Genomic DNA, 26,361 nt, shown 5'->3' with positions numbered 1-26,361 from the left:
TTTGGGCTATTTTGGGCCTATTTTGGGCTATTTTGGTCTATTTTTGGCTATTTTGGGTCTATTTCGGGCTACTTGGGGCTATTTTTGACTGACCCCCCCCTGTCCCTTGTGTGTGTCCCCCCCCCAGGAGCTGCTGCCCAATGTGGGGCTCTCAGCCAAGAACTCGCTCTCCCTGCGCCGCCCCCCCGGCCCCCCCCAAGAGAATCTATGGGGCAGCGCCACCTCCTGCCCTTTCTGGCCAGGTACCCCCATAGACCCCCCCATGGACCCCCCCATGGACCCCCCTATGGACCCCCCCCCATAGACCCCCATATGGACCCCCCATGGACCCAACCCGTGCAACCTCCCACCTCTCCCACCAATCTCCCCTTTGGACCCCCCCGCAATACCCAACCCATGGACCCCCCCTCTATGAATCCCCCCCATGGACCCCCCCCATGGACCCCCCCCATGAACCCCCATAGACCCCCCCATAGACCCCCCCATGGACCCCCCCATGGACCCCCCTCATGGACCCCCCCTCCATGGACCCCCTCCATGGAATCCCCCCATGGACCCACCCCCCATGGACCCCCCCCCCATGGACCACCCTATGGACCCCCCCATAGACCCCCCCATGAACCCCCCATGGACCCCCCATTCACACACCCCACCACCCTCCACCTCCCCACACACCTCCCTCTATTGACCCCTTATAAACCCCATATAGACCCCCCCATAAGACCCCCCCCATAGAACCCCCCCCAGCACCCCCAACCCCCCCCTTTGCCCCCCCCAACCCTCCCCATAGACCCCAAAACTCCCCCTTGGGGACCCCATCCCCTCCCCTTTGACCCTCACAAACCCCCCCCATGGACCCCAAACCCCCATAATGTCCCCCATAAGACCCCCCCTTTGACCCCCCCAAGCCCCCCTCCCATAGACCCCAACGCCCCCCACTCAGGGACCCCAATTCCTTCCTGCACCCCCTTTTGCCCCCCAAACCCCCCCTTTTTGACACCCCCCCCCCAGCTGGATTGGATGAGCCCAGCCTGGAGCAGCTCCGTATCCATGGCGACGAAGAGGAGGATGTGGACTTCGACACTGGTACCCCCCCCATTTTGGGGTGTCCCCCCTCCAATTTTGGGGTAGGTCTCCCCAATTCCGTGTCTCCTCTCTCCATTCTCGGGTGTCCCCCCATCCCTAGGCCCCCCCCCTTTAAAGCACTTATTGGGGTGCGCCCCCCCCATTAAACCTCTTTTTGCCCCCCCCCCCAGACCTATTGGTGACCCCCCCAGGGCTGAAAAGAGGGGTCGAGTACAAGGCTTCAGGTAGGGGGGGGGCACATAAGGGGGGGGGGGGGTTTAACCCCTTATGGGGGGTATTTAATGAATGGGGGGGGGCATTGTATGGGGGTCCTATGGGGGTCTGTGAGGGTTTTATGGGGGTCTGGGGGGGGTCTATGGGTGTCTATGGGGTGTCTATGGGGTGTCTATGGGGGTCTATGGGGGTCCTATGGGGGTTTGGGGGTGTCTATGGGGGTCCTGTGGGGGTCTATGGGGGTCTGGGTGGGTCTTATGGGGGTCCTATGGGGTTTTGGGGGTGTCTGTGGGGGTCTGGGGGTTTCTATGGGGTGCCTATGGGGCTTTAGGGGGTGCTCTATGGGGGTCTATGGTGTTCCCCCCATTGTGGCCCCCCCTTTGTTGTTGACCACCCCCCCCAGTTGGGGGCCATGGTGGGGGGGGACCCCTTTCCCTCTGCAGCCTCCTCCAGACCTTGGACCCCTTTGACTTGGGGGGGGACGAAGACATTGAGGGGGGGGGCCCCCCCAAACCGGAAGTGGGGGGCAGAGATGGGGACCCCCCGAAGAGCCCCCCCCCATTGCCCCATAGCGACAGCGTGGATGAGCTCCTGCATCAGGTGGGGCTCCATAGGGATCAATGGGGGGGGGGTGTGTGTGTGTTATTGTGCCCCCCCCCCTTTATATTGACACACCCCCCTCCTCCCATAGGAAGTGGTAGAGCCCGCCCCAGCCCCGCCCCCGGCCCCCCCCGAGGACCAATGGGCTGTGGCCGTTGACACCAGTGAGCCAATGGAGGACTTCGAGAGCCTGGTGCCTGACCCGGCCTTTAAGGTGGAATTGGGGGGGGGGTCCTAAAGGGGTTTGGGGGGGTCCTAAAGGGGTTTAGGGGGGTTCTAAAGGGGTTTGGGGGTCCTAAAGGGGTTTGGGGGCACAAAGGGGTTTGGGGGGGTTCTAAAGGGGTTTGGGGGGGTCCTAAAGGGGTTTGGGGGGTCCTAAAGGGGTTTGGGGGGGTTCTAAAGGGGTTTGGGGGGGGCTAAAAGGGGTTTGGGGGGTCCTAAAGGGGTTTGGGGGGGCTAAAAGGGGTTTGGGGGGGTCCTAAAGGGGTTTGGGGGGGTCCTAAAGGGGTTTGGGGGGGCACAAAAGGGGTTTGGGGGGGGCTAAAAGGGTTTTAGGGGGGGTCCTAAAGGGGTTTGGGTTGGCACAAAGGGGTTTGGGTGGGCACAAAGGGGTTTGGGGGGGGTCCTAAAGGGGTTTAGGGGGGTCCTAAAGGGGTTTGTGGGTGTCTTAAAGTGGGCTCGTCCTTTGTGGGCCCCATCCCCATTGTATCCCCATTACCCCCCCCTCAGTGGCCCTTTAAGCCGGACCCGTTCCAGCTCCGGGCCGTGCTGTGCCTGGAGCAGGGGCACTCTCTGCTGGCGGCCGCCCACACCTCGGCGGGTAAAACGGCCATTGCCGAGTACGCCATTGCCCTAGCGCAGCGCCACATGGCCCGGTGAGACCCTCCCGCACCCAAAACCGCCCTTTTTCACCCCAAAAATCGCTTCCAAAACGCGCAAAACCCACCCAAAACGCAGCCCCCCCATCCCCTGCTATACCCAGCCATAGCGCCCCTGCAGTACCCAGTGTGGCCACAAGAGGTCGTGGTTGTCCCATTGTTACCATCAAATCCATCCCATAACCTCCCTTTTGAGCCCCCAAAACCACCCTTTTTGTCCCCAATTATCATTGAGGGCCCCTAAACCCTCTCAGGACCCAAAACCACCCTTTTTCAACCCAAAAATCGCCTCCACAACGCCCAAAACGAAGCCCCCCATCCCCTGCTATACCCAGCCATAGCGCCCCTGCAGTACCCAGTGTGGCCACAAGAGGTCGGGGTTGTGCCATTGTTAGCACCGAACCCATCCCATAAACCTCCCTTTTGGTGTCCCCAAATCCCCCCATTTTTGTCCCAAATCATCAATATCGTCCCTAGACCCTCTCAGGACCCAAAACCGCTCTTTTTCACCCCAAAAATCGCCTCAAAAATTCTCAAAACCCACCCAAAACGCAGCCCCCCCATCCCCTGCTATACCCAGCCATAGCGCCCCTGCAGTACCCAGTGTGGCCACAAGACGTCGTGGTTGCTCCATTGTTAGCATCAAATCCATCCCATAAACCTCCCTTTTGGTGTCCCCAAAACAACCCTTTTTGTCCCCAATCATCATTGAGGGTCACTAAATCCTCCCAGGACCCAAAACCCCCCTTTTTCACCCCAAAAATCGTCTCCAAAACGCTCAAAACCCACCCAAAACGCAGCCCCCCCATCTCCTGCTATACCCAGCCATAGCGCCCCTGCAGTACCCAGTCTGGCCACAAGAGGTCGTGCTTGTCCCATTGTTAGCATCAAATCTATGCCATTAATCTCGCTTTTAGTGTCCCCAAAAACCCCCCTTTTTTGTCCCCAATCATCATTGAGGGTCCCTAAACCCTCTCAGGACCCAAAACCACCCTTTTTCACCCCCAAAATCGCCTCCAAAACGCCCAAAACCCACCCAAAACGCAGCCCCCCCCCCCCCCCATCCCCTGCTATACCCAGCCATAGCGCCCCTGCAGTACCCAGTGTGGCCACAAGAGGTCGCGGTTGTGCCGTTGTTAGCACCGAACGCATCCCATAAACCGCACTTTTGGTGTCCCCAAAACCCCCCTTTTTATCACAAATCATCATTGAGCGTCCCTAAACCCTCTCAGGAGCCAAACCTGCCCTTTTTCACCCCAAAAATCGCTTCCAAAACGCCCAAAACACACCCAAAACGCAGCCCCCCCATCCCCTGCTATACCCACTATAGCGCCCCTGCAGTACCCAGTGTGGCCACAAGAGGTCGTGGTTGTGCCGTTGTTAACACCGAATCCATTCCATAAAGCGCAATTTTGAGCCCCCAAAAGACCCCTTTTTGTCCCAAATCATCATTGAGGGTCCCTAAACCCTCTCAGGACCCAAAACCACCCTTTTTCACCCCAAAAATCGCTTCCAGAACGCCCAAAACCCACCCAAAACGCAGCCCCCCCCCTTCCATCCCTTGCTGGACCCAGCCATAGCGCCCCTGCAGTACCCAGTGTGGCCACAGGAGGGCGGGATGGTCCCATTGTTAGCACCGAACCCATCCCATAAACCTCCCTTTTTGTGTCCCCAAAACCCCCCTTTTTGTCCCCATTCACCATTAAGCTTCCCTAAACCTTCTCAGGACCCAAAACCACAATTTTTCGCCCCAAAAATCGCCTCCAAAACGCCCCAACCCCACCCAAAACGCAGCCCCCCCATCCATCCCCTGCTATACCCAGCCATAGCGCCCCTGCAGTACCCAGTGTGGCCACAAGAGGGCGGAGTTGCTCCATTGTTAGCACCAAACTCATCCCAGAAACCTCCCTTTTGGTGTCCCCAAACGCCCCCATTCGGGTCCCCAATCATCATTGAGGGCCCCTAAACCCTCTCAGGACCCAAACCCGACCTTTTTCACCCCAAAAATCGCCTTCAGAACGCCCAAAACCCACCCAAAACGCAGCCCCTCCATCCCCTGCTATACCCAGCCATAGCGCCCCTGCAGTACCCAGTGTGGCCACAAGAGGGCGGGGTGGTGCCATTGTTAACACCGAACCCATCCCATAAACCTCCCTTTTGGTGTCCCCAGAACCCCCCTTTTTGTCCCCAGTCATCATTGAGGGTCCCTAAACCCTCTCAGCACCCAAAACTGCCCTTTTTCACCCCAAAAATTGCCTCCAAAACGCGCAAAACGCACCCAAAACGCAGCCCCCCCCATCCCCTGCTATACCCAGCCATAGCGCTCCTGCAGTACCCAGTGTGGCCACAAGAGGTCGTGGTTGCTCCATTGATAGCATCGAATCCATCCCATAAACCTCCCTTTTGGTGTCCCCAAAACCCCCATTTTTGTCCCCAATCATCATTGAGCGCCCCTAAACGCTCTCAGGACCCAAAACCAACCTTTTTCACCCCAAAAATTGCTTCCAAAACGCCCAAAACCCACCCAAAACGCAGACCCCCATCCCCTGCTATACCCAGCCATAGCGCCGCTGCAGTACCCAGTGTGGCCACAAGAGGTCGCGGTTCCTCCATTGATAGCACCAAATCCATCCCATAAACTTCCCTTTTGGTGTCCCCAAAACCCCCATTTGGGTCCCCAATCACCATTGAGGGTCCCTAAACCCTCTCAAGACCCAAAACCACCCTTTTTCCCCCCAAAAATCGCCTCTAGAACACCCAAAACGCAGTCCCCCCATCCCCTGCTATACCCAGCCCTAGCGCCCCTGCAGTACCCAGTGTGGCCACAAGAGGTCGTGGTTGTGCCATTGTTAGCATTGAACCCATCCCATAAACCTCCCTTTTGGTGTCCCCAGACCCCCCCTTTTTCTCCCCAATCATCATTGACGGTCTCTAAACCCTCTCAGGACCCAAAACTGCCCTTTTTCGCCCCAAAAATTGCCTCCAAAACGCCCAAAACCCACCCAAAACGCAGCCCCCCCATCCCCTGCTATACCCAGCCATAGCGCCCCTGCAGTACCCAGTGTGGCCACAAGAGGTCGTGCTTGCTCCATTGAGAGCACCAAATCCATCCCATAAACCTTCCTTTTAGTGTCCCCAAAACCCCTTTTTTTGCCCCAATCATCATTGAGCGTCCCTAAACCCTCTCAGGACCCAAAACCGCCCTTTTTCACCCCAAAAATCGATTCCAGAATGATCAAAACCCACCCAAAATGCAGCCCCCCCCCCACCCCTGCTATACCCAGCCATAGCGCCCCTGCAGTACCCAGTGTGGCCACAAGAGGTCGTGGTTGTCCCATTGATAGCACCGAACCCATCCCATAAACCTCCCTTTTGGTGTCCCCAAACCCCCCTTTTTGTCCCCAATCATCATTGAGGGTCCCTAAACCCTCTCAGGACCCAAAACCGCCCTTTTTCACCCCAAAAATCGACTTCAGAACGCCCAAAACCCACCCAAAACGCAGCCCCCCCCCCCCCGCTGTACCCAGCCATAGCGCCCCTGCAGTACCCAGTGTGGCCACAAGAGGTCGTGGTTGTGCCGTTGTTAGCATTCAACCCATCCCATAAAGCTCCCTTTTGAGCCCCCAAAACGCCCCTTTTTGTCCCCAATCATCATTGAGGGTCCCTAAACACTCTCAGGACCCAAAACCACCCTTTTTCACCCCAAAAATCATCTCCAAAACGCTCAAAACCCACCCAAAACGCAGCCCCCGCATCCCCTGCTATACCCAACCATAGCGCCCCTGCAGTACCCAGTGTGGCCACAAGAGGGCGGGGTGGTCACATTGTTCGCATCAAATCCATGCCATAAACCGCCCTTTTGGTGTCCCCAAACCCCCCTTTTCGTCCCCAATCATCACCGACGGTCCCTAAACCCTCTCAGGACCCAAACCCGCCCTTTTTCACCCCAAAAATCGCCTCCAAAACGCCCAAAACCCACCCAAAACGCAGCCCCCCCCCCCCCCATCCCCTGCTATACCCAGCCATAGCGCCCCTGCAGTACCCAGTGTGGCCACAAGAGGGCGGGGTGGTCCCATTGTTAGCATCAAATCCATCCCATAAACCCCCATTTTGGGGTCCCCAAACCCCCCCATTTTGGTCCCCAATCATCATTGAGCGTCCCTAAACCCTCTCAAGACCCAAAACACACCTTTTCCACCCCAAAAATCGCCTCTAGAACACCCAAAACGCAGCCCCCCCCATCCCCTGCTGTACCCAGCCATAGCGCCCCTGCAGTACCCAGTGTGGCCACAAGAGGCCGTGGTTGTCCCATTGATAACACCAAACTCATCCCAGAATCCTCCCTTTTGGTGTCCCCAAACCCCCCCATTGGGGTCCCCAATTATCATTGAGGGCCCCTAAACCATCTCAGGACCCAAAACCCACCTTTTCCACCCCAAAAATAGCCTCCAAAACGCCCAAAACCCACCCAAAACGCAGCCCCCCCCCCCATCCCCTGCTATACCCACCCATAGGGCCCCTGCAGTACCCAGTGTGGCCACAAGAGGTCGTGGTTGCTCCATTGATAGCACCAAATCCATCCCATAAACTTCCCTTTTGGTGTCCCGAAACGCCCCTATTCGGGTCCCCAATCATCATTGAGTGTCCCTAAACCCTCTCAGAACCCAAAATCACCCTTTTTCACCCCAAAAATCACTTCCAAAACACCCAAAACCCACCCAAAACGCAGCCCCCCCCGACCATCCCCGGCTATGCCCAGCCATAGCGCCCCTGCAGTACCCAGTGCGGCCACAAGAGGTCGTGGCTGTCCCATTCATAGCACCAAACACATCCAAGAAACTTCCCTTTTGGGGTCCCCAAACCCCCCCATTTTTGTCCCAAATCATCAATAAGCGTCCCTAGACCCTCTCAGGACCCAAAAACACCCTTTCCCAACCCAAAAATCGCTTCCAAAACGCGCAAACCCCACCCAAAACGCAGCCCCCCCATCCCCTGCTATACCCAGCCACAGCGCCCCTGCAGTACTTAGTGTGGCCACAAGAGGTCGGGGTTGTGCCGTTGTTAGCACTGAACTCATCCCATAACCTCCCTTTTGAGCCCCCAAAACCCCCCTTTTTGTCCCCAATCATCATTGAGGGTCCCTAAACCCTCTCAGGACCCAAAACTGCCCTTTTTCACCCCAAAAATCGCTTCCAAAACGCGCAAAACGCACCCAAAACGCAGCCCCCCCCCCATCCCCTGCTATACCCAGCCATAGCGCCCCTGCAGTACCCAGTGTGGCCACAAGAGGTCGTGGTTGCTCCATTGATAGCATCGAATCCATCCCATAAACCTCCCTTTTGGTGTCCCCAAAACCCCCATTTTTGTCCCCAATCATCATTGAGCGTCCCTAAACCCTCTCAGGACCCAAAACTGCCCTTATTCACCCCAAAAATCGCCTCCAGAACGCCCAAAACCCACCCAAAACGCAGCACCCCCCCTTCCTGCTATACCCAGCCATAGCGCCCCTGCAGTACCCAGTGTGGCCACAAGAGGGCGGGGTTGCTCCATTGTTAGCACCGAACCCATCCCATAAACCTTCCTTTTGGTGTCCCCAAAACCCCTTTTTCTTGCTAATCATCCATCCGACGTCCCTAAACCCTCTCAAGACCCGAAACCACCCTTTTTCACCCCAAAAATCGCCTCTAGAACACCCAAAACGCAGCCCCCCATCCCCTGCTATACCCAGCCATAGCGCCCCTGCAGTACCCAGTGTGGCCACAAGAGGTCGTGGTGGTGCCATTGTTACCATCGAATCCATCCCATAAACCTCCCTTTTGGTGTCCCCAGAACCCCCATTTTTGTCCCAAATCATCAATAAGAGTCCCTAAACCCTCTCAGGACCCAAAATCACCCTTTTTCACCCCAAAAATCGCTTCCAAAACGCCCAAAACCCACCCAAAACGCACCCCCCCATCCCCTGCTATACCCAGCCATAGCGCCCCTGCAGTACCCAGTGTGGCCACAAGAGGGCGGGGTTGCTCCATTGTTAGCACCGAACCCATCCCATAAACCTTCCTTTTGGTGTCCCCAAAACCCCTTTTTTTGCCCCAATCATCATTGAGCGTCCCTAAACCCTCTCAATACCAGTCGCCCTCACCCCAAAAATCACCTTCGCCTTCAGAACGCCCAAAACCCACCCAAAACGCAGCCCCCCCCATCCCCTGCTATACCCAGCCATAGCGCCCCTGCAGTACCCAGTGTGGCCACAAGAGGTCGGGGTTGTGCCGTTCTTAGCACCGAACCCATCCCATAAACCTCCCTTTTGGTGTCCCCAAAACCCCCATTTTTGTCCCAAATCATCAATAAGCGTCCCTAGACCCTCTCAGGACCCAAAACCGCACTTTTTCACCCCGAAAATCGCCTTCAGAATGCCCAAAACCCACCCAAAACGCAGCCCCTCCATCCCCTGCTATACCCAGCCATAGCGCCCCTGCAATACCCAGTGTGGCCACAAGAGGTCGTGGTTGCTCCATTGATAGCACCAAACTCATCCCAGAAACCTCCCTTTTGGTGTCCCCAAAACCCCCGTTTTTGTCCCCAAACATCACTGAGGGTCCCTAAACCCTCTCAGAACCCAAAACTGCCCTTTTTCACCCCAAAAATCACCTTCAGAACGCCCAAAACCCACCCAAAACGCAGCCCCCCCATCCCCTGCTATACCCAGCCATAGCGCCCCTGCAGTACCCAGTGTGGCCACAAGACGTCGCGGTTGCTCCATTGTTAGCATCAAATCTATCCCATAAACCTCCCTTTTGGTGTCCCCAAAACCCCCATCTTTGTCCCCAATCATCATTGAGGTCCCCTAAACCCTCTCAGGACCCAAAATCACCCTTTTTCACCCCAAAAATCGCTTCCAAAACGTGCAAAACCCACCCAAAAACGCAGCCCCCCCCCCCGGCAATACCCAGCCATAGCGCCCCTGCAGTACCCAGTGTGGCCACAAGAGGTCGTGGTTGTGCCATTGTTAGCACTGAACCCATGCCATAAACCTTCCTTTTGGTGTCCCCAAAACCCCTTTTTTTGCCCCAATCATCATTGAGCGTCCCTAAACCCTCTCAAGACCCCAAACTGCCCTTTTTCACCCCAAAAATCGCCTCCAGAACGCCCAAAACCCACCCAAAACGCAGCCCCCCCATCCCCTGCTATACCCAGCCATAGCGCCCCTGCAGTACCCAGTGTGGCCACAAGAGGTCGTGGTTGTCCCATTGATAGCACCAAACTCATCCCATAAACCTTCCTTTTAGTGTCCCCAAAACCCCTTTTTTTGCCCCAATCATCATTGAGCGTCCCTAAACCCTCTCAAGACCCAAAACCGCCCTTTTTCACCCCAAAAATCGCCTCTAGAACACCCAAAACGCAGCCCCCCCATCCCCTGCTATACCCAGCCATAGCGCCCCTGCAGTACCCAGTGTGGCCACAAGAGGTCGTGGTTGTGCCACTGTTAACACCTAATCCATTCCATAAACCGCCCTTTTGAGCCCCCAAAAGCCCCCTTTTTTGTCCCCAATCATCATTGAGGTCCCCTAAACCCTCTCAGGACCCCAAATCACCCTTTTTCACCCCAAAAACCGCCTCCAAAACGCCCCAAACCCACCCAAAACGCAGCCCCCTCCGTTTCCTGCAATACCCAGCCATAGCGCCCCTGCAATACCCAATGTGGCCATTGTTGTTCCTTATGGCTCTTAATACCCTCCTATAAGCCTCTTATGGGGGTCCAATGGGGGAGCCATGGGGGTCCCCCTCTGTTGTGCTGTAAGTGGGGGGGTCCCCCCTATTTCCCCCCCCATTTTACCCCCCATTACCCCCCATTACCCCCCATTAACCCCCATTGCCCCCCATTTCCCCCCCCAGCTCCATTTACACGTCTCCCATCAAGGCTCTTTCCAACCAGAAGTTCCGGGACTTCCGGGGCACCTTTGGGTCCGTGGGGCTGCTCACGGGGGACGTCCAACTGCACCCCGAGGCCTCCTGCCTGGTCATGACCACCGAGATCCTGCGGTGAGCGCCCCGAAACTGCGCCAAAGGCACCCAAAATGGCCCAAAATGCACCAAAAGCACCCGAAACAGCCCCAAATGCACCCAAAACGGCCAAAAATAGCCCAAAATGCACCAAAACCACCCCAAAATGCACCAAAACCTCCCCAAAATGCACCAAAACACCCCAAAATGCACCAAAACCACCCCAAAATGCACCAAAACCACCCGAAACAGCCACAAATGCACCCAAAATGGCCCAAAATACGTTTGAAGCAGCCCAAAATGCACCCAAACCAGCCCAAAATGGCCCAAACAACCCCAAAATGCACCCAAATCACCCCAATATATACACAGAACCCCAAAACCCCCCAAAGTACACCCAAAACAGTGTAAAATGCACCAAAACCACCCCAAAAGATACCCGCAACACTCCAAAACACCCCAAAATACACCCAAACCAGCCCAAAATGCACCCAAATGAGCCCAAAATGCACCCAAACCACCCCAAAATATACCCAGAACACTCCAAAACACCCCAAAATACACCCAAACCGTCCCAAAATGCACCCAAATGAGCCCAAAATGCACCAAAACCACCCCAAACCTGCCCAAAACAGCCCAAAACAACCCAGAATTCATCCAAATCACCCCAAAATACACCCAAAAATGTACCCAAAAAGAGCCCCAAATCCACCCAAACCAGACCAAAATACACCCAAAAATACACCCCAAAATAGATTCAAACCACCCCAAAATAGACCCAAACCAGACCAAAATAGACCCAAAACCACCCCAAAATACACCCAAACCAGACCGATATACACCCAAAACACCCCTGAAACACCTCAAAATACACCCCAAAAGGTCCCAAATACACCCCAAACACCCCCAAAAAGCTCCATATACACCCCAAACACCTCAAAACACCCCAAAATACCCCAAAATAGACCCAAAATACCCCAAAATAGACCCAAAATACCCCCAAATAGACCCAAAATACCCCAAATAGACCCAAAATAGACCAAAATAGACCCAAAATAGACCCCAAATAGCCCCAAATAGACCCAAAATACCCCAAAATAGACCCAAAATACCCCAAATAGACCCAAAATACCCCAAAATAGACCCAAAATACCCCCAAATCGACCCAAAATACCCCCAAAAATCGACCCAAAATACCCCAAAATCGACCCAAAATACCCCAAAACCGACCCAAAATACCCCAAAATCGACCCAAAATACCCCAAAATCGACCCAAAATACCCCAAAATCGACCCAAAATACCCCAAAATCGACCCAAAATAGCCCAAGATAGACCCAAAATACCCCAAAATAGACCCAAATAGACCCAAAATACCCCCGAACAGCCCCCGATCCCCCTTTCCTGCCCCATAGCTCCATGCTCTACAATGGCTCCGATGTGATCCGGGACCTGGAATGGGTCATCTTCGATGAGGTGCATTACATCAATGATGCTGAGGTCAGGGGGGGCCCTATGGGGTGTCTATGGGGCTGGGGGGGGGTCCTATGGGGCGCCTATGGGGCTGCGGGGGCCCTGATGGGTGTTGACGGGGCTGGGGGGCTGATGGGGACCCACGGGCTGGGGGGGGTCCTATGGGGTGCCTATGGGGCTAGGGGGTGTCCTATGGGGCTGGGACCGGGTATCATTGGGGTCCCTATGGGAGTTATGGGTGGTTCTGTGGGGCACCTATGTGGTTGGGGGGGGCCCTATGGGGTGCCTACGGGGCTGGGGGGGGTCCTATGGGGCGCCTATGGGGCTGGGGGGGGTCTCTATGGGGCTCTATAATCTCTATAGGTCTCTGTGGGGCTCTATAGGGTCCCTATGGGTCTCCATGGGTCTCTATGAGGTCTCTATGGGTATCTATGGAGTGTCTATGTGTCTCTATGTGTCTCTATGGGTCTCTATGGGTCCCTATGGGGTCTCTATGGGGTCTCTATGGGTCTCTATGGGTCTCTATGGGGTCTCTATGGGGTCTCTATGGGTTCCTATGGGTCTCTATGGGGTCTCTATGGGGTCTCTATGGGTCTCTATGGGGTCTCTGGGGTCTCTATGGGGTCTCTATGGGTCTCTATGGGTCCCTATGGGTCTCTATGGGGTCTCTGTGGGTTCTCTATGAGTCCCTATGGGGTCTCTATGTGGTTTCTATGGGTCTCTGTGGGTCTCTATGGGGTCTCTATGGGTCTCTGGGGGTCTCTATGGGTCTCTGTGGGGTCTCTATGGGTCTCTATGGGGTCTCTATGGGTCTCTATGGGGTCTCTATGGGTCTCTGGGGGTCTCTATGGGTCTCTGTGGGGTCTCTATGGGTCTCTGGGGGTCTCTATGGGTCTCTGTGGGGTCTCTATGGGTCTCTGGGGGTCTCTATGGGTCTCTATGGGGTCTCTATGGGTCTCTGGGGGTCTCTATGGGTCTCTGTGGGGTCTCTATGGGTCTCCATGGGTCCCTATGGGTCTGCCCGCAGCGAGGGGTGGTGTGGGAGGAGGTTCTCATCATGCTCCCCGAGCACGTGAAGCTCGTCCTGCTCAGTGCCACCATCCCCAATGCCATGGAGTTCGCCCAGTGGGTCGGGTAAGGGGCAATGGGGGGTAATGGGGTAATGGGGGTAATGGGGGTAATGGGGGTAATGGGGTAATGGGGGTAAATGGGGTAATGGGGGTAATGGGGTAATGGGGGGCAATGGGGGAATGGGGTAATGGGGGTAATGGGGGTAATGGGGGCAATGGGGGTAATTGAGGCAATGGGGGTAATGGGGGAATGGGGTAATGGGGGCAATGGGGGTAATGGGGGTAATGGGGTAATGGGGGCAATGGGGTAATGGGGGTAATGGGGGTAATGGGGTAATGGGGGTAATGGGGGTAATGGGGGTAATGGGGGTAATGGGGGTAATGGGGTAATGGGGGTAATGGGGATAATGGGGGTAATGGGGGTAATGGGGGTAATGGGGGCAATGGGGTAATGGGGGTAATGGGGTAATGGGGGTAATGGGGGTAATGGGGGTAATGGGGGCAATGGGGTAATGGGGGTAATGGGGTAATGGGGGCAATGGGGGCAATGGGGGCAATGGGGTAATGGGGGTGATGCAGACAATGGGGGTGATGGGGACAATGGGGGCAATGGGGGCAATGGGGGTGATGGGGACAATGGAGGTGATGGGGACAGTGGGGTAATGGGGGTAATGGCGGCAATGGGGACAATGGGGGTAATGGGAGTGATGGGGTAATGAGTGTAATTGGGGTAATGGGGCAATGGGGGTAATGGGGACGATGGGGACAATCGGGACAATGGGGGCAATAGGGTAATGGGGACAATGGGGCCAATGGAGACAATGGGGACAATGTGGGTAATGGGAACAATGAGGACAATCAGGGTAATGGGGACAATGGAAACAATGGGGACAATGGGGGTAATGGGGGCAATGGGGGTGATGGGGGTGATGGGGGTGATGGGGGTGATGGGTACAGTGGGGTAATGGGGACAATGGGGGTAAGGGGGGTAATGGGGTCAATGGGGACAATTGGGGTGATGGGGGAATGGGGGTAATGGGGGGCAATGGGGACAATTGGGGTGATGGGGGAATGGGGGTAATGGGTGTAATTGGGGTAATGGGGACAGTGGGGGTAATGGGGTCAATGGGGGTAATGGGGGTCAATGGGGATAATGGGGGTGATGGGGGAATGGGGTAATGGGGCAATGGGGATAATGTGATTTTGGTGTGTTTTGGGCTGATTTTGGGGTGTTTTGGGGTGATTTTGGGGTGTTTTGGGGTGATTTTGGGGTGTTTTGGGCTGATTTTGGGGTGTTTTGGGGTGATTTTGGGGTGTTTTGGGCTGATTTTGGTGTGCTTGGGCTGATTTTCGGGTGTTCTGGGGTGTTTTGGGCTGATTTTGGGGTGTTTTGGGGTGATTTGGGGTGTTTGGGGTGGTTTTGGGGTGATTTTGGGGTGTTTTGGGCTGATTTAGGGGTGTTTTGGGGTGATTTGGGGGTGATTTGGGGTGTTCTGGGGTGATTTTGGGCTGATTTTGGGGTGTTTTGGGCTGATTTTGGGGTGTTTTGGGCTGATTTTGGGGTGTTTTGGGCTGATTTTGGGGTGTTGTGGCCCAGTTTTGGGGTCCTCACCCTGTCTCCCCCCCAGGCGCACCAAGCGCCGGTGCCTGCGGGTGCTGAGCACCCAGCGCCGCCCGGTGCCGCTGCAGCACTTCCTGTACACGGGGAACGGGCCCCGCACCCGCGAGCAGCTCTTCCTGCTGCTGGATGCGCACGGGAGCCTCAGCACACAGGGGTGAGACCCATGGGGACCCATTGGGACCCATTGGGACCCATAGAGATCCATAGGGACCCATAGGGACCATAGGAACCCATAGGGACCATAGGAACCCATAGGGACCCATAGAGACCCATTGGGACCCATAGAGATCCATAGGGACCCATAGAGACCCATAGGGACCATAGGGACCCATAGAGACCCATAGAGACCCATAGAGACCCATAGAGACCCATAGAGACCATAGAACCCCCATAAAGCCCCGTAGACCCATAGAGACTCAGACACCTCATAGAGACCCATAGACACCCCATAGAGACATAGAGACTACGAAGACCACGGAGACACATAGAGACCCATAGTGACCCTACAGGAACCCCATACCCAGCCCCATAGAATCTCCATAAAGACCTTGTATGCAGCCCTGTAGAGACTCCAGCCCCATAGACACCCCATAGAAGTGCTGCACCTAGCCCCACTGCACTCACTCCTACCCCACAGACACCCCAGCCCCATAGACACCCCATGGACACCCCATAGACCCCCCCATAGCCCCCCCATAGCCTTCCCATAAGACCCCCCATGGACACCCCATAGACCCCCCATAGACTCCCCATAGACCCCCCAGACCCCCCATAGACTCCCCCATAGACCCCCCATAGCCCCCCCCCAGACCCCTCTCTCCTGCCCCACAGTTACTACGCCGCGGTGGAGGCCAAGAAGCAGCAGCAGAGCAGCAAAGCGGGGCAGAGCTTTGGGGCCAAGCACCCCACGATGGCGCCAACGACCCCGGGCCAGGTCTGTGGGGGGGAACTTGTGGGTCGCGCTATGGGTCAGGCTCACCCCATAGCGCCCCATAGAGGAGTGGGGGTATGAGGGAGGGTGGGAAGGGTGGTTCCTGCTCACAACAGCGCCCCCTAGAGGAGTGGGGGTATAAAGGGGGGGCTCACCCCATAGCGCCCCCTATGGGAGTAGGGGTATAATGGGACTCAGGCCATAGCGCCCCCTGTAGGAGTGGAGGTCTAATGGGGCCCAGCTTCCCCATAGCGCCCCCTGCAGGAGTGGAGGACTAAAAGGGTTCCCCCCCCAGTTCCTCGAGCTCACTCCATGGCGCCCCCTACAGTAGCGGATGTATAAAGGGCCTCACTCCATAGCGCCCCCTGCAGGATCGGAGGTCTAAAAGAGACCTCCCTCCATAGCGCCCCCTACAGTATTGGAGGTATAACAGGACTCACTCCATAGCGCCCCCTGCAGGCTTGGAGGTCTAAAAGAGACCTCCCTTTCACCATAGCGCCCCCTACAGTAGTGGAGGTATAACGTGCCTCACTCTATAGCGCCCCCTGCAGGCTCGGAGGTCTAAAAGAGACCTCCCTTTCACCATAGCGCCCCCTACAGTAGTGGAGGTATAACGGGCCTCACACCATAGCGCCCCCTGCAGGATGGGAGGTCTAAAAGAGACCTCCCCTTCCTCCTGCTTACCCCATAGCGCCCCCTACAGTAGTGACGGTATAACAGGCCTCACTCCATAGCGCCCCCTGCAGGATGGGAGGTCTAAAAGAGACCTCCCTCCATAGCGCCCCCTACAGTAGTGGAGGTATAACAACAGGCCTCACTCTATAGCGCCCCCTGCAGGCTCGGAGGTCTAAAAGAGACCTCCCTCCATAGCGCCCCCTACAGTAGCGGAGGTATAACGGGCCTCACTCTATAGCGCCCCCTGCAGGATGGGAGGTCTAAAAGAGACCTCCCTCCATAGCGCCCCACAGCGCCCCCTGCAGTCTGGGAGGTCTAACCCCCCCCCCCCCATGTCTCTCTCTGTGCCCCATAGGAGCGGGGTCTGTGGCAGGCGCTGCTGGGGCTGCTGCGGGAGTGGGGTCACCTCCTCCTCTCCCCTTCCTCCATCACCCCCACAGCGCCCCCTGCAGGCTGGGAGGTCTAACCCCCCCCCATGTCTCTCTCTGTGCCCCATAGGAGCGGGGTCTGTGGCAGGCGCTGCTGGGGCTGCTGCGGGAGCGGGGTCACCTCCTCCTCTCCCCTTCCTCCATCACCCCCCCATAGCGCCCCCTACAGGGGTGGGGGTCTAAAAGAGACCTCCCCTTCTTCCATAGCGCCCCCTACAGTATTGGAGGTATAACGGGCCTCACTCTATAGCGCCCCCTGCAGGATGGGAGGTCTAAAAGAGACCTCCCCTTCCTCTATAGCGCCCCCTACAGTGTCGGAGCTATAACAGGCCTCACTCCATAGCGCCCCCTGCAGTATAGGAGGTCTAAAAGAGACCTCCTTCCACTCACCCCACAGCGCCCCCTGCAGGCTGGGAGGTCTAACCCCCCCCCCCATGTCTCTCTCTGTGCCCCATAGGAGCGGGGTCTGTGGCAGGCGCTGCTGGGGCTGCTGCGGGAGCGGGGGCTCCTCCTCCTCTCCCCTTCCTCCATCACCCCCATAGCGCCCCCTGCAGGAGTGGGGGTCTAAAAGAGACCTCCCCTTCTTCCATAGCGCCCCCTACAGTAGCGGAGGTATAACAGGCCTCACTCCATAGCGCCCCCTGCAGGATGGGAGGTCTAAAAGAGACCTCCCTCCACTCACCCCATAGCGCCCCCTGCAGGCTCGGAGGTATAACAGGACTCACTCCATAGCGCCCCCTGCAGGCTCGGAGGTCTAAATGAGACCGCCCTCCATAGCTCCCCCTGCAGTATAGGAGGTCTAAAAGAGACCTCCCTCCATTCTCACCCCACAGCGCCCCCTGCAGGCTGGGAGGTCTAACCCCCCCCATGTCTCTGTGCCCCATAGGAGCGGGGTCTGTGGCAGGCGCTGCTGGGGCTGCTGCGGGAGCGGGGGCTCCTCCCCGTCGTGGCCTTCACCTTCTCGCGCAGCCGCTGCGACGCCCACGCCGCCGCCCTGGGCCCCACGGAGCTGCTGAGCCCCAGCGAGAGGCAACGGAGCCGCCTCTTCCTCCAGCGCTGCCTCGCCCGACTCAAGGCCCCCGACCGCCGCCTGCCACAGGTGGGGTCTATGGGGGGGATATGGGGGGGATATGGGGGGGATATGGGGGTCTATGGGGGTCTATGGGGGTCTATGGAGGTCTATATGGGGGTCTATGGGGGTCTATGGGGGTCTATGGGGGTCTATGGGGGTCTATGGGGGTCTATGGGGGTCTATGGGGGTCTATGGGGGTCTATGGGGGTCTATGGGGGTCTATGGGGGTCTATGGGGGTCTATGGGGGTCTATGGAGTCTATGGGTCTATGGGGGTCTATGGAGGTCTATGGAGGTCTATGGGGGTCTATGGGGGTCTATGGAGGTCTATGGAGGTCTATGGAGGTCTATGGGGGTCTATGGGGGTCTATGGGGGTCTATGGGGTCTCTGTGGGAGTCTCTGTGGGGTCTCTGGGGCTCTGTGGGTCTATGGTGGGTCTTTGAGGTCTCTGTGGGGCTCTATGAGGACTCTATGGGTTTCTGTGGTGGTCTATGGGTATCTATGGGGCTCTATGGATCTCTATGGGCTGTATGGGGTCTCTATAGATCTCTATGGTCTCTGTGGGTCTCTGTGGGTCTCTATGGTCTCTATGGGTCTCTATGGGTCGTTATGGTCTCTATGGGTCTCTGTGGGTCTCTATGGTCTCTATGGGTCTCTATGGGGTCTCTGGGTCTCTATGGCCTCTATGGGTCTCTATGGGTCTTTATGGTCTCTATGGGGTCTCTATGGTCTGTATGGATTTCTATGGCCTCTATGGGTCTCTATGGTCTCTCTCTATGGGTCTCTATGGTCTCTATGGTCTCTATGGGTCTCTATGATCTCTGTGGGTCTCTGTCCCCCCAGGTGGTGGCCATAGGGGAGCTGCTGCAGCGCGGCATCGGGGTGCACCATGGGGGGGTCCTGCCCCTGCTCAAGGAGGTCGTGGAGATGCTCTTCAGCCAAGGGCTGGTCAAGGTGCGTGTGGGGCAGCCGTGGGGCAGGGATGGCTCTCTATGGGGCTCTGGGGGTCTCTATGGGTCTCTATGGGGTCTCTATGCGGTCTATAGGGTTCTGTGGTCTCTATGGGGTCTATGGGTCTCTACGGGGCTATATGGCGTCTATGGGTCTCTATGGGGTCTATGGGTCTCTGTGGGGCTCCGTGGTCTCTATGGGTGTCTATGGGGTCTATGGGTCTCTATGAGTCTCAATGGTTTCTATGGGGACTCTATAGGTCTCTATGGTTTCTATGGTGTCTATGGTTTCTATTGGGCTCCATGGCTCTCTATGGGTGTCTATGGGTGTCTATGGGTCTCTATGGTCTCTATGGTGTCTATGGGGCTCTATGGCTCTCTATGGTCTCTATGGGTCTCTATGGTTCTCTATGGGTCTCTATGGTTTCTATGGGTCTCTATGGCTCTCTGTGGGACTCAATGGTCTCTATGGGTCTCTATGGTCACTGTGGCTCTCTATGGCTCTCTATGGGGCTCTATTTTCTCTATGGGGCTTTATGGTCCCTATGGGTCTCTATGGTTCTCTATGGACTCTATGGGTTTCTAAGGGGTCTCTATGGGTCCTGCCCCACCCCAGGTGCTCTTTGCCACCGAGACCTTCGCTATGGGGCTGAACATGCCGGCCCGCACGGTCGTCTTCGACTCCATCCGCAAGCACGATGGGAACAACTTCCGGGACCTGCTGCCAGGTAAGGGACAATGGGGGCTCTATGGGGCCCTATGGGGTGCTATGGGGCTCTATGGGGCCCTATGGGGTGCTATGGGGCTCTATGGGGTGCTATGGGGCTCTATGGGTCTCTATGGGTCTCTATGGGGCTGCCCCACAGGTGAGTACATTCAGATGTCCGGGCGCGCCGGGCGCCGGGGGCTCGATGCCATGGGCACCGTCATCATCCTGTGCCGGGGCAGCGTGCCCGACCTGCCCGACCTGCACCGCATGATGCTGGTGAGCCCCGTAGCGTGTCCTTAACATGGCCTTAGCGTGTCCTTAACATGGACTTAGCATGTCCTTAGCATGTCCTTAGCGTGTCCTTAACATGTCCTTAGCATGTCCTTAGTGTGTCCTTAGCGTGTCCTTAACATGGCCTTAGTGCATCCTTAACATGTCCTTACCATGCCCTTAATGTGTCCTTAAGATGTCCTTAGCATGTTCTTAATGTGTCCTGAACATGTCTTTAACGTGTCCTTAGCATGCCCTTAGCATGTCCTTAGCATGTCCTTACCATGCTGTTAACATGTCTCTAAGATGTCTTTAGTGTGTCCTTAACATGTCCTGAATATGTTCTTAGTGTGTCCTTAACGTGTCTTTACCATGCCCTTAATATGTAAGGTGTCCTTAGTGTGCCTGTAACATGTCCTGAATATGTCCTTAGCGTGTTCTTAGTGTGTCCTTAACATGTCCTTAGTGTGTCCTTAACATGTCCTTACCATGCCCTTAATGCATTCTTAACATGTTCTGAACATGTCTTTAGCATATAGTTGGCGTGTCCTTATCATGTTCATAGTGTGCCGTTCGCATGTGCTTAGTGTGTCCTTAGTGTGGCCATAGCATGTTCTTAGCACGTCCTTAGTGTGCCTTTAGCATGTGCTTAGCTTGTCCTTACCGTGTGTGCTTAGCGTGTCCTTAGCATGTCCTTAGCATGTCCTTAGCATGTCCTTAGCGTGTCCTTAGCGTGTCCCCCCGCCGGCAGGGGCGCCCCACCCGCCTGCAGTCCCAGTTCCGCCTCACCTACCCCATGATCCTCAATGTGCTGCGGGCGCAGGAGCTGCGCGTCCAGGACCTGCTGCGCCGGAGCTACGCCGAGTTCCCGCTGCGCCGGGAGCAGGAGGTGGGCCCATAGAGACCCATGGAGACCCATGGAGACCCATGGAGGCCCATAGAGACCCATGGAGACCCATGGAGACCCATAGAGACCCACAGAGACCCATTGACACCACTGAGACCCATTGAGCCCTATAGAGCCCCATTGAGCCCATTGAGACCCATTGACCCCACTGACTGCATTGAGCCTCATTGAGCCCCATAGAGCCCCATTGACACCGTGGAGACCCAGTGACCCCACTGAGCCCCGTGGAGCTCCATTGAGCCCCATTGACACTATTGAGTCCCATTGAGCCCACTGAGACCCATTGAGCCCCATAGAGCCCCATGGAGCCCATGGAGACCCATTGACCCCCATTGAGCCCCATTGATACCATTGAGTCCCAGTGAGACCAACTGAGAACCATTGATCCCCATTAACCCCCATTGATCCCCATTGACACCCATTGAGCCCCACTGACACCACTGAGACGTACTGACACCCATTGAACCCCACTGAGCCCCATTGCCTCCATTCAGTCCCATTGCCACCCATTGATCCCCATTGAACCCCATTGAGCCCCACTGATCCCTATTGCCCCCCATTGACCCCCATTGCCCCCCCTAACCCCCCCCACTGACCCCACGTGACCGCAGGCCCAGGCTCGCCGCGTGGCCGAGCTGCAGGGGGCGCTGTCGGCGGAGCCGGAGCCGGATCCCGGAAGTGACGTCAGCTCCTACCACGAGGCCGTGGAGGCGCTGCGGAGGGACCGGAAGGAGCTGATGGTGCGGTGGGACCGGAAGTGGGCGGGGGCAAAACCAGAAGCGGAGGGGCGGGACCGGAAGTGGGGGGCTATAGGGCCGTATAGGCTTCTATAGGGATCTATGGGGCTCTGTGGGGCCCTATGGGGCTCTATGGGGGTCCCATGTAACCGGATGGGGGTCCCCGCAGCGGCGCTTGGCGGACTCGGTGGCCGGGCTGCGGGTGCTGGTGCCCGGCCGGGTGTTGGTGGTGAGCACCCAGAGACACCGGAACGCGCTGGGCCTCATCCTGCAGGTACCGGGCCCCAAAACAGCCCCAAAACACCCCAGAAACACACTGAAACTGCCCCAAAATCACCCGAAACACCCCAAAGCGCCCCAAAACAGCAGGAAATGCCCCAGAACCCACTCGAAACCACCCCAAAATCACCCGAAACACCCAAAACTGCCCCCAGATCACCCCAGGATCACCCAAAACAGCCGAAATCACCGCAAAACGGCCCCACATCACCCCAAAACCACCCCAAAACACCCCAAAACCACCCCAAATTGCCAACCCCCCCCGCCCCCCAAAATCACCCGAAACACCCAAAACTGCCCCAAAATCACCCCAGGATCACCCAAAACGACCGAAATCAGCGCAAAAGTGCCCCAAATCACCCTGAAACTCCCCCAAAACAACCCAAAACAACCCGAAACCACCCCAAAACCAGCTGAAACACCCAAAACTACCCCAGAAATACATTCCCCCATCACCCTCATTAGCCCCATTCCCCCATCGCCCCCATTACCCCATCACCCCCATTACCCCCATTCCCCCATAACCCCTATTAACCCCATTCCCCCATTGCCCCCCATTACCCCCAGGTCACCCCCAGCCCCTCAGGCCGCATTTTCACCACCTTGGTGCTCGCTGAGAAGCCCCCCGAGGGGGGGGAGGAGCCCCCGACACCCCCCGATGCCCCCCTCCCCGAGGAGCTGCTGCTCACCCGCCTCTTCCTGCCTGATGGTATGGCCCGGGGGGGTCCATTGTGCCCTATGGGGGGTCCATTGTGTCCTATGGGGGGGTTTGGGGGGCCCATTGTGTTCTATGGGGGGTCCATTGTGTCCTATGGGGGGTCCATTGTGTCCTATGGGGGGGTTGGGGGGTCCATTGTGTCCTATGGGGGGGTCCATTGTGTCCTATGGGAGGTCCATTGTGTCCTATGGGGCGGTTGGGGGGGCCCATTGTGTCCTATGGGGGGTTTTGGGGGGCCTATTGTGTCCTATGGGGGGTGCATTGTGCCCTATGGGGGGGTTTGGGGGGGTCCATTGTGTCCTATGGGGTGGTTGGGGGGTCCATTGTGTCCTATGGGGGGGTCCATTGTGTTCTATGGGTGTTTAGGGGTCCCATTGTTCCCTATGGAGTGGTTTGGGCTGTACCATGTGCCCTATGGAGGGGGGGTTAGATCCCGTTTGGGCTCTTTTATTGGGGGGGGGGTTTTGGGGTCCCCCAATCTCAGGGTTCCCCCCCTCCCTCCAGGCCCCTGTGGCCACGCTTTGGAGCAGCTCCAGGCCCAGGACTTTGTGGGGGTCACGGCCAAGACCCTGAAGGTGAACCCTGAAAACCTCCTGCAGGAGCTGAGGCCTCGCCACCAGCACCGGGACAGGTGTGAGGGGGAACCCCATTATTGGGGTCTATGGGGGTGGAGGGGGGAACCCCATTATTGGGGTCTATGGGGGAACCCAATTATTGGGGAACCCCATTATTGGGGTCTATGGGTGAACCCCATTATGGGGGGTGAACCCCATTATTGGGGTGTATGGGGGGGAATCCCATTATGGGGGTCTATAAGGTGAAGGGATGGAGGGGGGACCCCATTATTGGGGTCTATGGGGGGGAAATCCCATTATTGGGGTCTATGGGGTGAAGGGATGGAGGGGAGAACCCCATTATTGGGGTCTATGGGGGGGAATCCCACTATTGGGGTCTATGGAAGATTCCATTGTTACCAATGGGGGGGTGTCCATTGCTGCCAATGGGAGATTCCATTGTTACCAATGGGGGGGTGTTCATTGATGCCTATGGGAGATTCCATTGTTACCAATGGGGGGGTGCCCATTGACGCCAATGGGAGGTTCCATTGTTACCAATGGGGGGGTTCCATTGTTACCCCTCTGTGTGTCCCCCCCCCATAGGCCAGCCCTTGGTGCCGCCCTGCAGGAGCTGCTCCGGTTGGCAGCGGGGGTGGGGGGGGGCTCGCCCCTCCCCCTGCTGGATCCCGCTGGGATCCTGAGGGATCCGGATGCTTTGGAAGCGGCCGCTCGGGTGCGGGAGCTCAGCGCCCGCCTCGGGGCCTTCGAGTGCGTGCACAGGGCCCGGTTCCAGCAGGAGGTGAGGGGGGGGATATAGGGGGGGAGATGGGGGAGATGGGGGGGGATATGGGGAGACATAGGGGGATATAGGGCGGATATGGGGCGGATATAGGGGGGATATAGGAGGGGGTATAGGGGGATATAGGGGTGGATATGGGGGGGTATAGGGGGGGATATGGGGGGGATATAGAGAGGGATGTAGGGCAGATATAGAGTGGATATAGGTCAGATATACAGGGGATGTAGGGAGGATATAGGGCTGATATAGGGGTGGATATAGGGGGATATAGGGCAGATATAGAGGGGATATAATGAGGATATTGGGAGGATATAGAGTGGATATAGAACAGATATACAGGAGTTGTAGGGCGGATATAGAGGGGATATAGGGCGGATATAGGGGGACATAGGGCGGATATAGGGGGGGATATAGGCGTGGATATATGGGGAATATGGGGTGGATACAGCGGGAATATACGGTGGATATAGGTTGGATATAGGGCAGATAAAGGGCATATAGGGTGGATATGGGCAGATATAGGGGGGATATGGGGGGATATGCAGCGGGATATAGGGGGGATATGGGGCTGTTATAGGGTGAATATAGAGTGCATATAGGGGGGATATTGGGGCGGATATAGGGGGGATATAAGGCGGATATGGGGCAGATATGGGGCGGATATAGGGTGGATATAGGGGGATATAGGGCGGATATGGGGTGGATATAGGGGGGATATAGAGGGATACAGGATGGATATAGGGTGGATATGGGGCGGATATAGGGTGGATATAGGGGGGATATAAACGGATATAGGATGGATATAGGGTGGATATGGGGCGGATATAGAGGGCATATAGGGGAATATAGGGTAGATATAGGGGATGTAGGGCAGATATGGGGCAGATATGGGGTGGATATGGGGCAGATATAGGGGAATATAGGGTAGATATAGGGGATATAGGGTGGGTATAGGGTGGATATAGGGTGGATATGGGGCAGATATGGGGCAGGTGCAGGCTGTTTGCCCCCCATCCCTCCCTTGCCCCCAGTACGCGCAGGCCGCGAGGCGCCGCTGCCTGCAGGAGCAGTTGGAGCAGCTCCGCTTCCAGCTCTCCGACAGCTCCCTGCTGCTGCTGCCCGAGTACAGGCAGCGCCTGGAGGTCAGCTCTCCCCATTGACCCCATTGAACCCCATTGAACCCATTGACACCCATTGAACCCCATTGACACCATTGACACCCATTGACACCCATTGAGCCCCATTGACACCCATTGACCCCATTGACACCCATTGAACCCCATTGACACCCATTGACACCCATTGAACCCCATTGACACCCATTGACACCCATTGACCCCATTGACACCCATTGAGCCCCATTGACACCCATTGACCCCATTGACACCCATTGAACCCCATTGACACCCATTGACACCCATTGAACCCCATTGACCCCCATTGACACCCATTGACACCCATTGAACCCCATTGACACCCATTGACACCCATTGAACCCCATTGATTGATCCCCATCACCCCCATTGACCCCCATTGAACCCCATTGAACCCCATTGACACCCATTGACCCCATTGAACCCCATTGACCCCATTGAACCCCATTGACCCCCATTGACACCCATTGATCCCCATCACCCCCATGACCCCCATTGACCCCCATTCCCCCCATTGACTCCCATTGATCCCCATTGCCCCATTCCCCCCATTCTGCCCTACCCCCATTGATCCCCATTCCCCCATCACCCCTATTGCCCCCATTCCCCACATCACACCCATTGATCCCCATTGACCCCATTGACCCCCATTCCCCCATTCCCCCATTTCCCCATTCACCCATTCCCATCACCCCCATTCCCACCATTGACTCCCATTCCCCCATTGCCCCCCATTAACCCCCAATTCCCCCCCCCTTCCACCCCGCAGGTGCTGCGCTCCCTGGGTCACGTGACCCCGTCGGGCGCAGTGGCGCTGGGCGGCCGCGTGGCGGCGTCGCTGAGCACGGGCTCGCTGCTGGTGACGGAGCTGTTGCTTAGCAACGGGCTGGCGGCGCTGAGCCCCGCCGAGAGCGCGAGCCTCCTGTCGTGTGTCGCGACAGGGGGGGGAGGGGGGGGCCGGGGGGAGGTTCCCCCCCTGAGCCAGGCGTTGGGGAAGGTAAGGGGGGCGGATGGGGGGAATGGAGCTGACCGTTAATCGCGGAAATAGGGGTGGGGGAAATGAAGGTGGGAGTGGAGAATGGGAACGGGGGAATAGGATAATGGGAAGAGGTAATTGGGGAAATGGACGTGGAATGTAGGAATGGGAATGGGGGAACGTGGGCCCAATGCGGGGCTGAAATGGGGGTCGTGGCCCCCCAAAATGAGGGAATAAGAAGCAATGGGGACATGGAGCT

The 26,361-nt window shown here is 56.9% G+C and overlaps 1 protein-coding gene across 1 annotated transcript in view; it reads left to right on the top strand.

Annotated features, from left to right (window-relative positions):
• SKIC2 (SKI2 subunit of superkiller complex) overlaps nucleotides 1-26,361 on the top strand; it is a 31,337-nt gene that overhangs the window by 3,320 nt on the left and 1,656 nt on the right. Inside the window, exons 5-27 of the mRNA XM_061352243.1 lie at nucleotides 128-242; nucleotides 1,012-1,086; nucleotides 1,257-1,310; nucleotides 1,703-1,899; nucleotides 1,991-2,113; nucleotides 2,629-2,774; nucleotides 10,671-10,817; nucleotides 12,192-12,276; nucleotides 13,277-13,383; nucleotides 14,948-15,094; nucleotides 15,772-15,874; nucleotides 17,861-18,073; nucleotides 18,890-19,000; nucleotides 19,613-19,724; nucleotides 19,863-19,981; nucleotides 20,727-20,864; nucleotides 21,494-21,622; nucleotides 21,789-21,893; nucleotides 22,466-22,607; nucleotides 23,121-23,247; nucleotides 23,777-23,972; nucleotides 25,004-25,114; nucleotides 25,896-26,123. Coding sequence (XP_061208227.1) covers nucleotides 128-242; nucleotides 1,012-1,086; nucleotides 1,257-1,310; nucleotides 1,703-1,899; nucleotides 1,991-2,113; nucleotides 2,629-2,774; nucleotides 10,671-10,817; nucleotides 12,192-12,276; nucleotides 13,277-13,383; nucleotides 14,948-15,094; nucleotides 15,772-15,874; nucleotides 17,861-18,073; nucleotides 18,890-19,000; nucleotides 19,613-19,724; nucleotides 19,863-19,981; nucleotides 20,727-20,864; nucleotides 21,494-21,622; nucleotides 21,789-21,893; nucleotides 22,466-22,607; nucleotides 23,121-23,247; nucleotides 23,777-23,972; nucleotides 25,004-25,114; nucleotides 25,896-26,123 — 3,030 coding nt within the window. The remainder of the gene's footprint in view (nucleotides 1-127; nucleotides 243-1,011; nucleotides 1,087-1,256; nucleotides 1,311-1,702; nucleotides 1,900-1,990; nucleotides 2,114-2,628; nucleotides 2,775-10,670; nucleotides 10,818-12,191; nucleotides 12,277-13,276; nucleotides 13,384-14,947; nucleotides 15,095-15,771; nucleotides 15,875-17,860; nucleotides 18,074-18,889; nucleotides 19,001-19,612; nucleotides 19,725-19,862; nucleotides 19,982-20,726; nucleotides 20,865-21,493; nucleotides 21,623-21,788; nucleotides 21,894-22,465; nucleotides 22,608-23,120; nucleotides 23,248-23,776; nucleotides 23,973-25,003; nucleotides 25,115-25,895; nucleotides 26,124-26,361) is intronic.

The sequence above is a fragment of the Neopsephotus bourkii genome, unplaced genomic scaffold (assembly GCF_033783945.1).
Source record: "Neopsephotus bourkii isolate Nb327-2 ecotype Australia unplaced genomic scaffold, CSIRO-AGI_Nbou_v1 NB_644, whole genome shotgun sequence".
Lineage (NCBI taxonomy): Eukaryota > Metazoa > Chordata > Aves > Psittaciformes > Psittacidae > Neopsephotus > Neopsephotus bourkii.
Note: the sequence above shows the minus strand (reverse complement) of the source record. Positions and strands in the feature narration are given on the sequence as shown.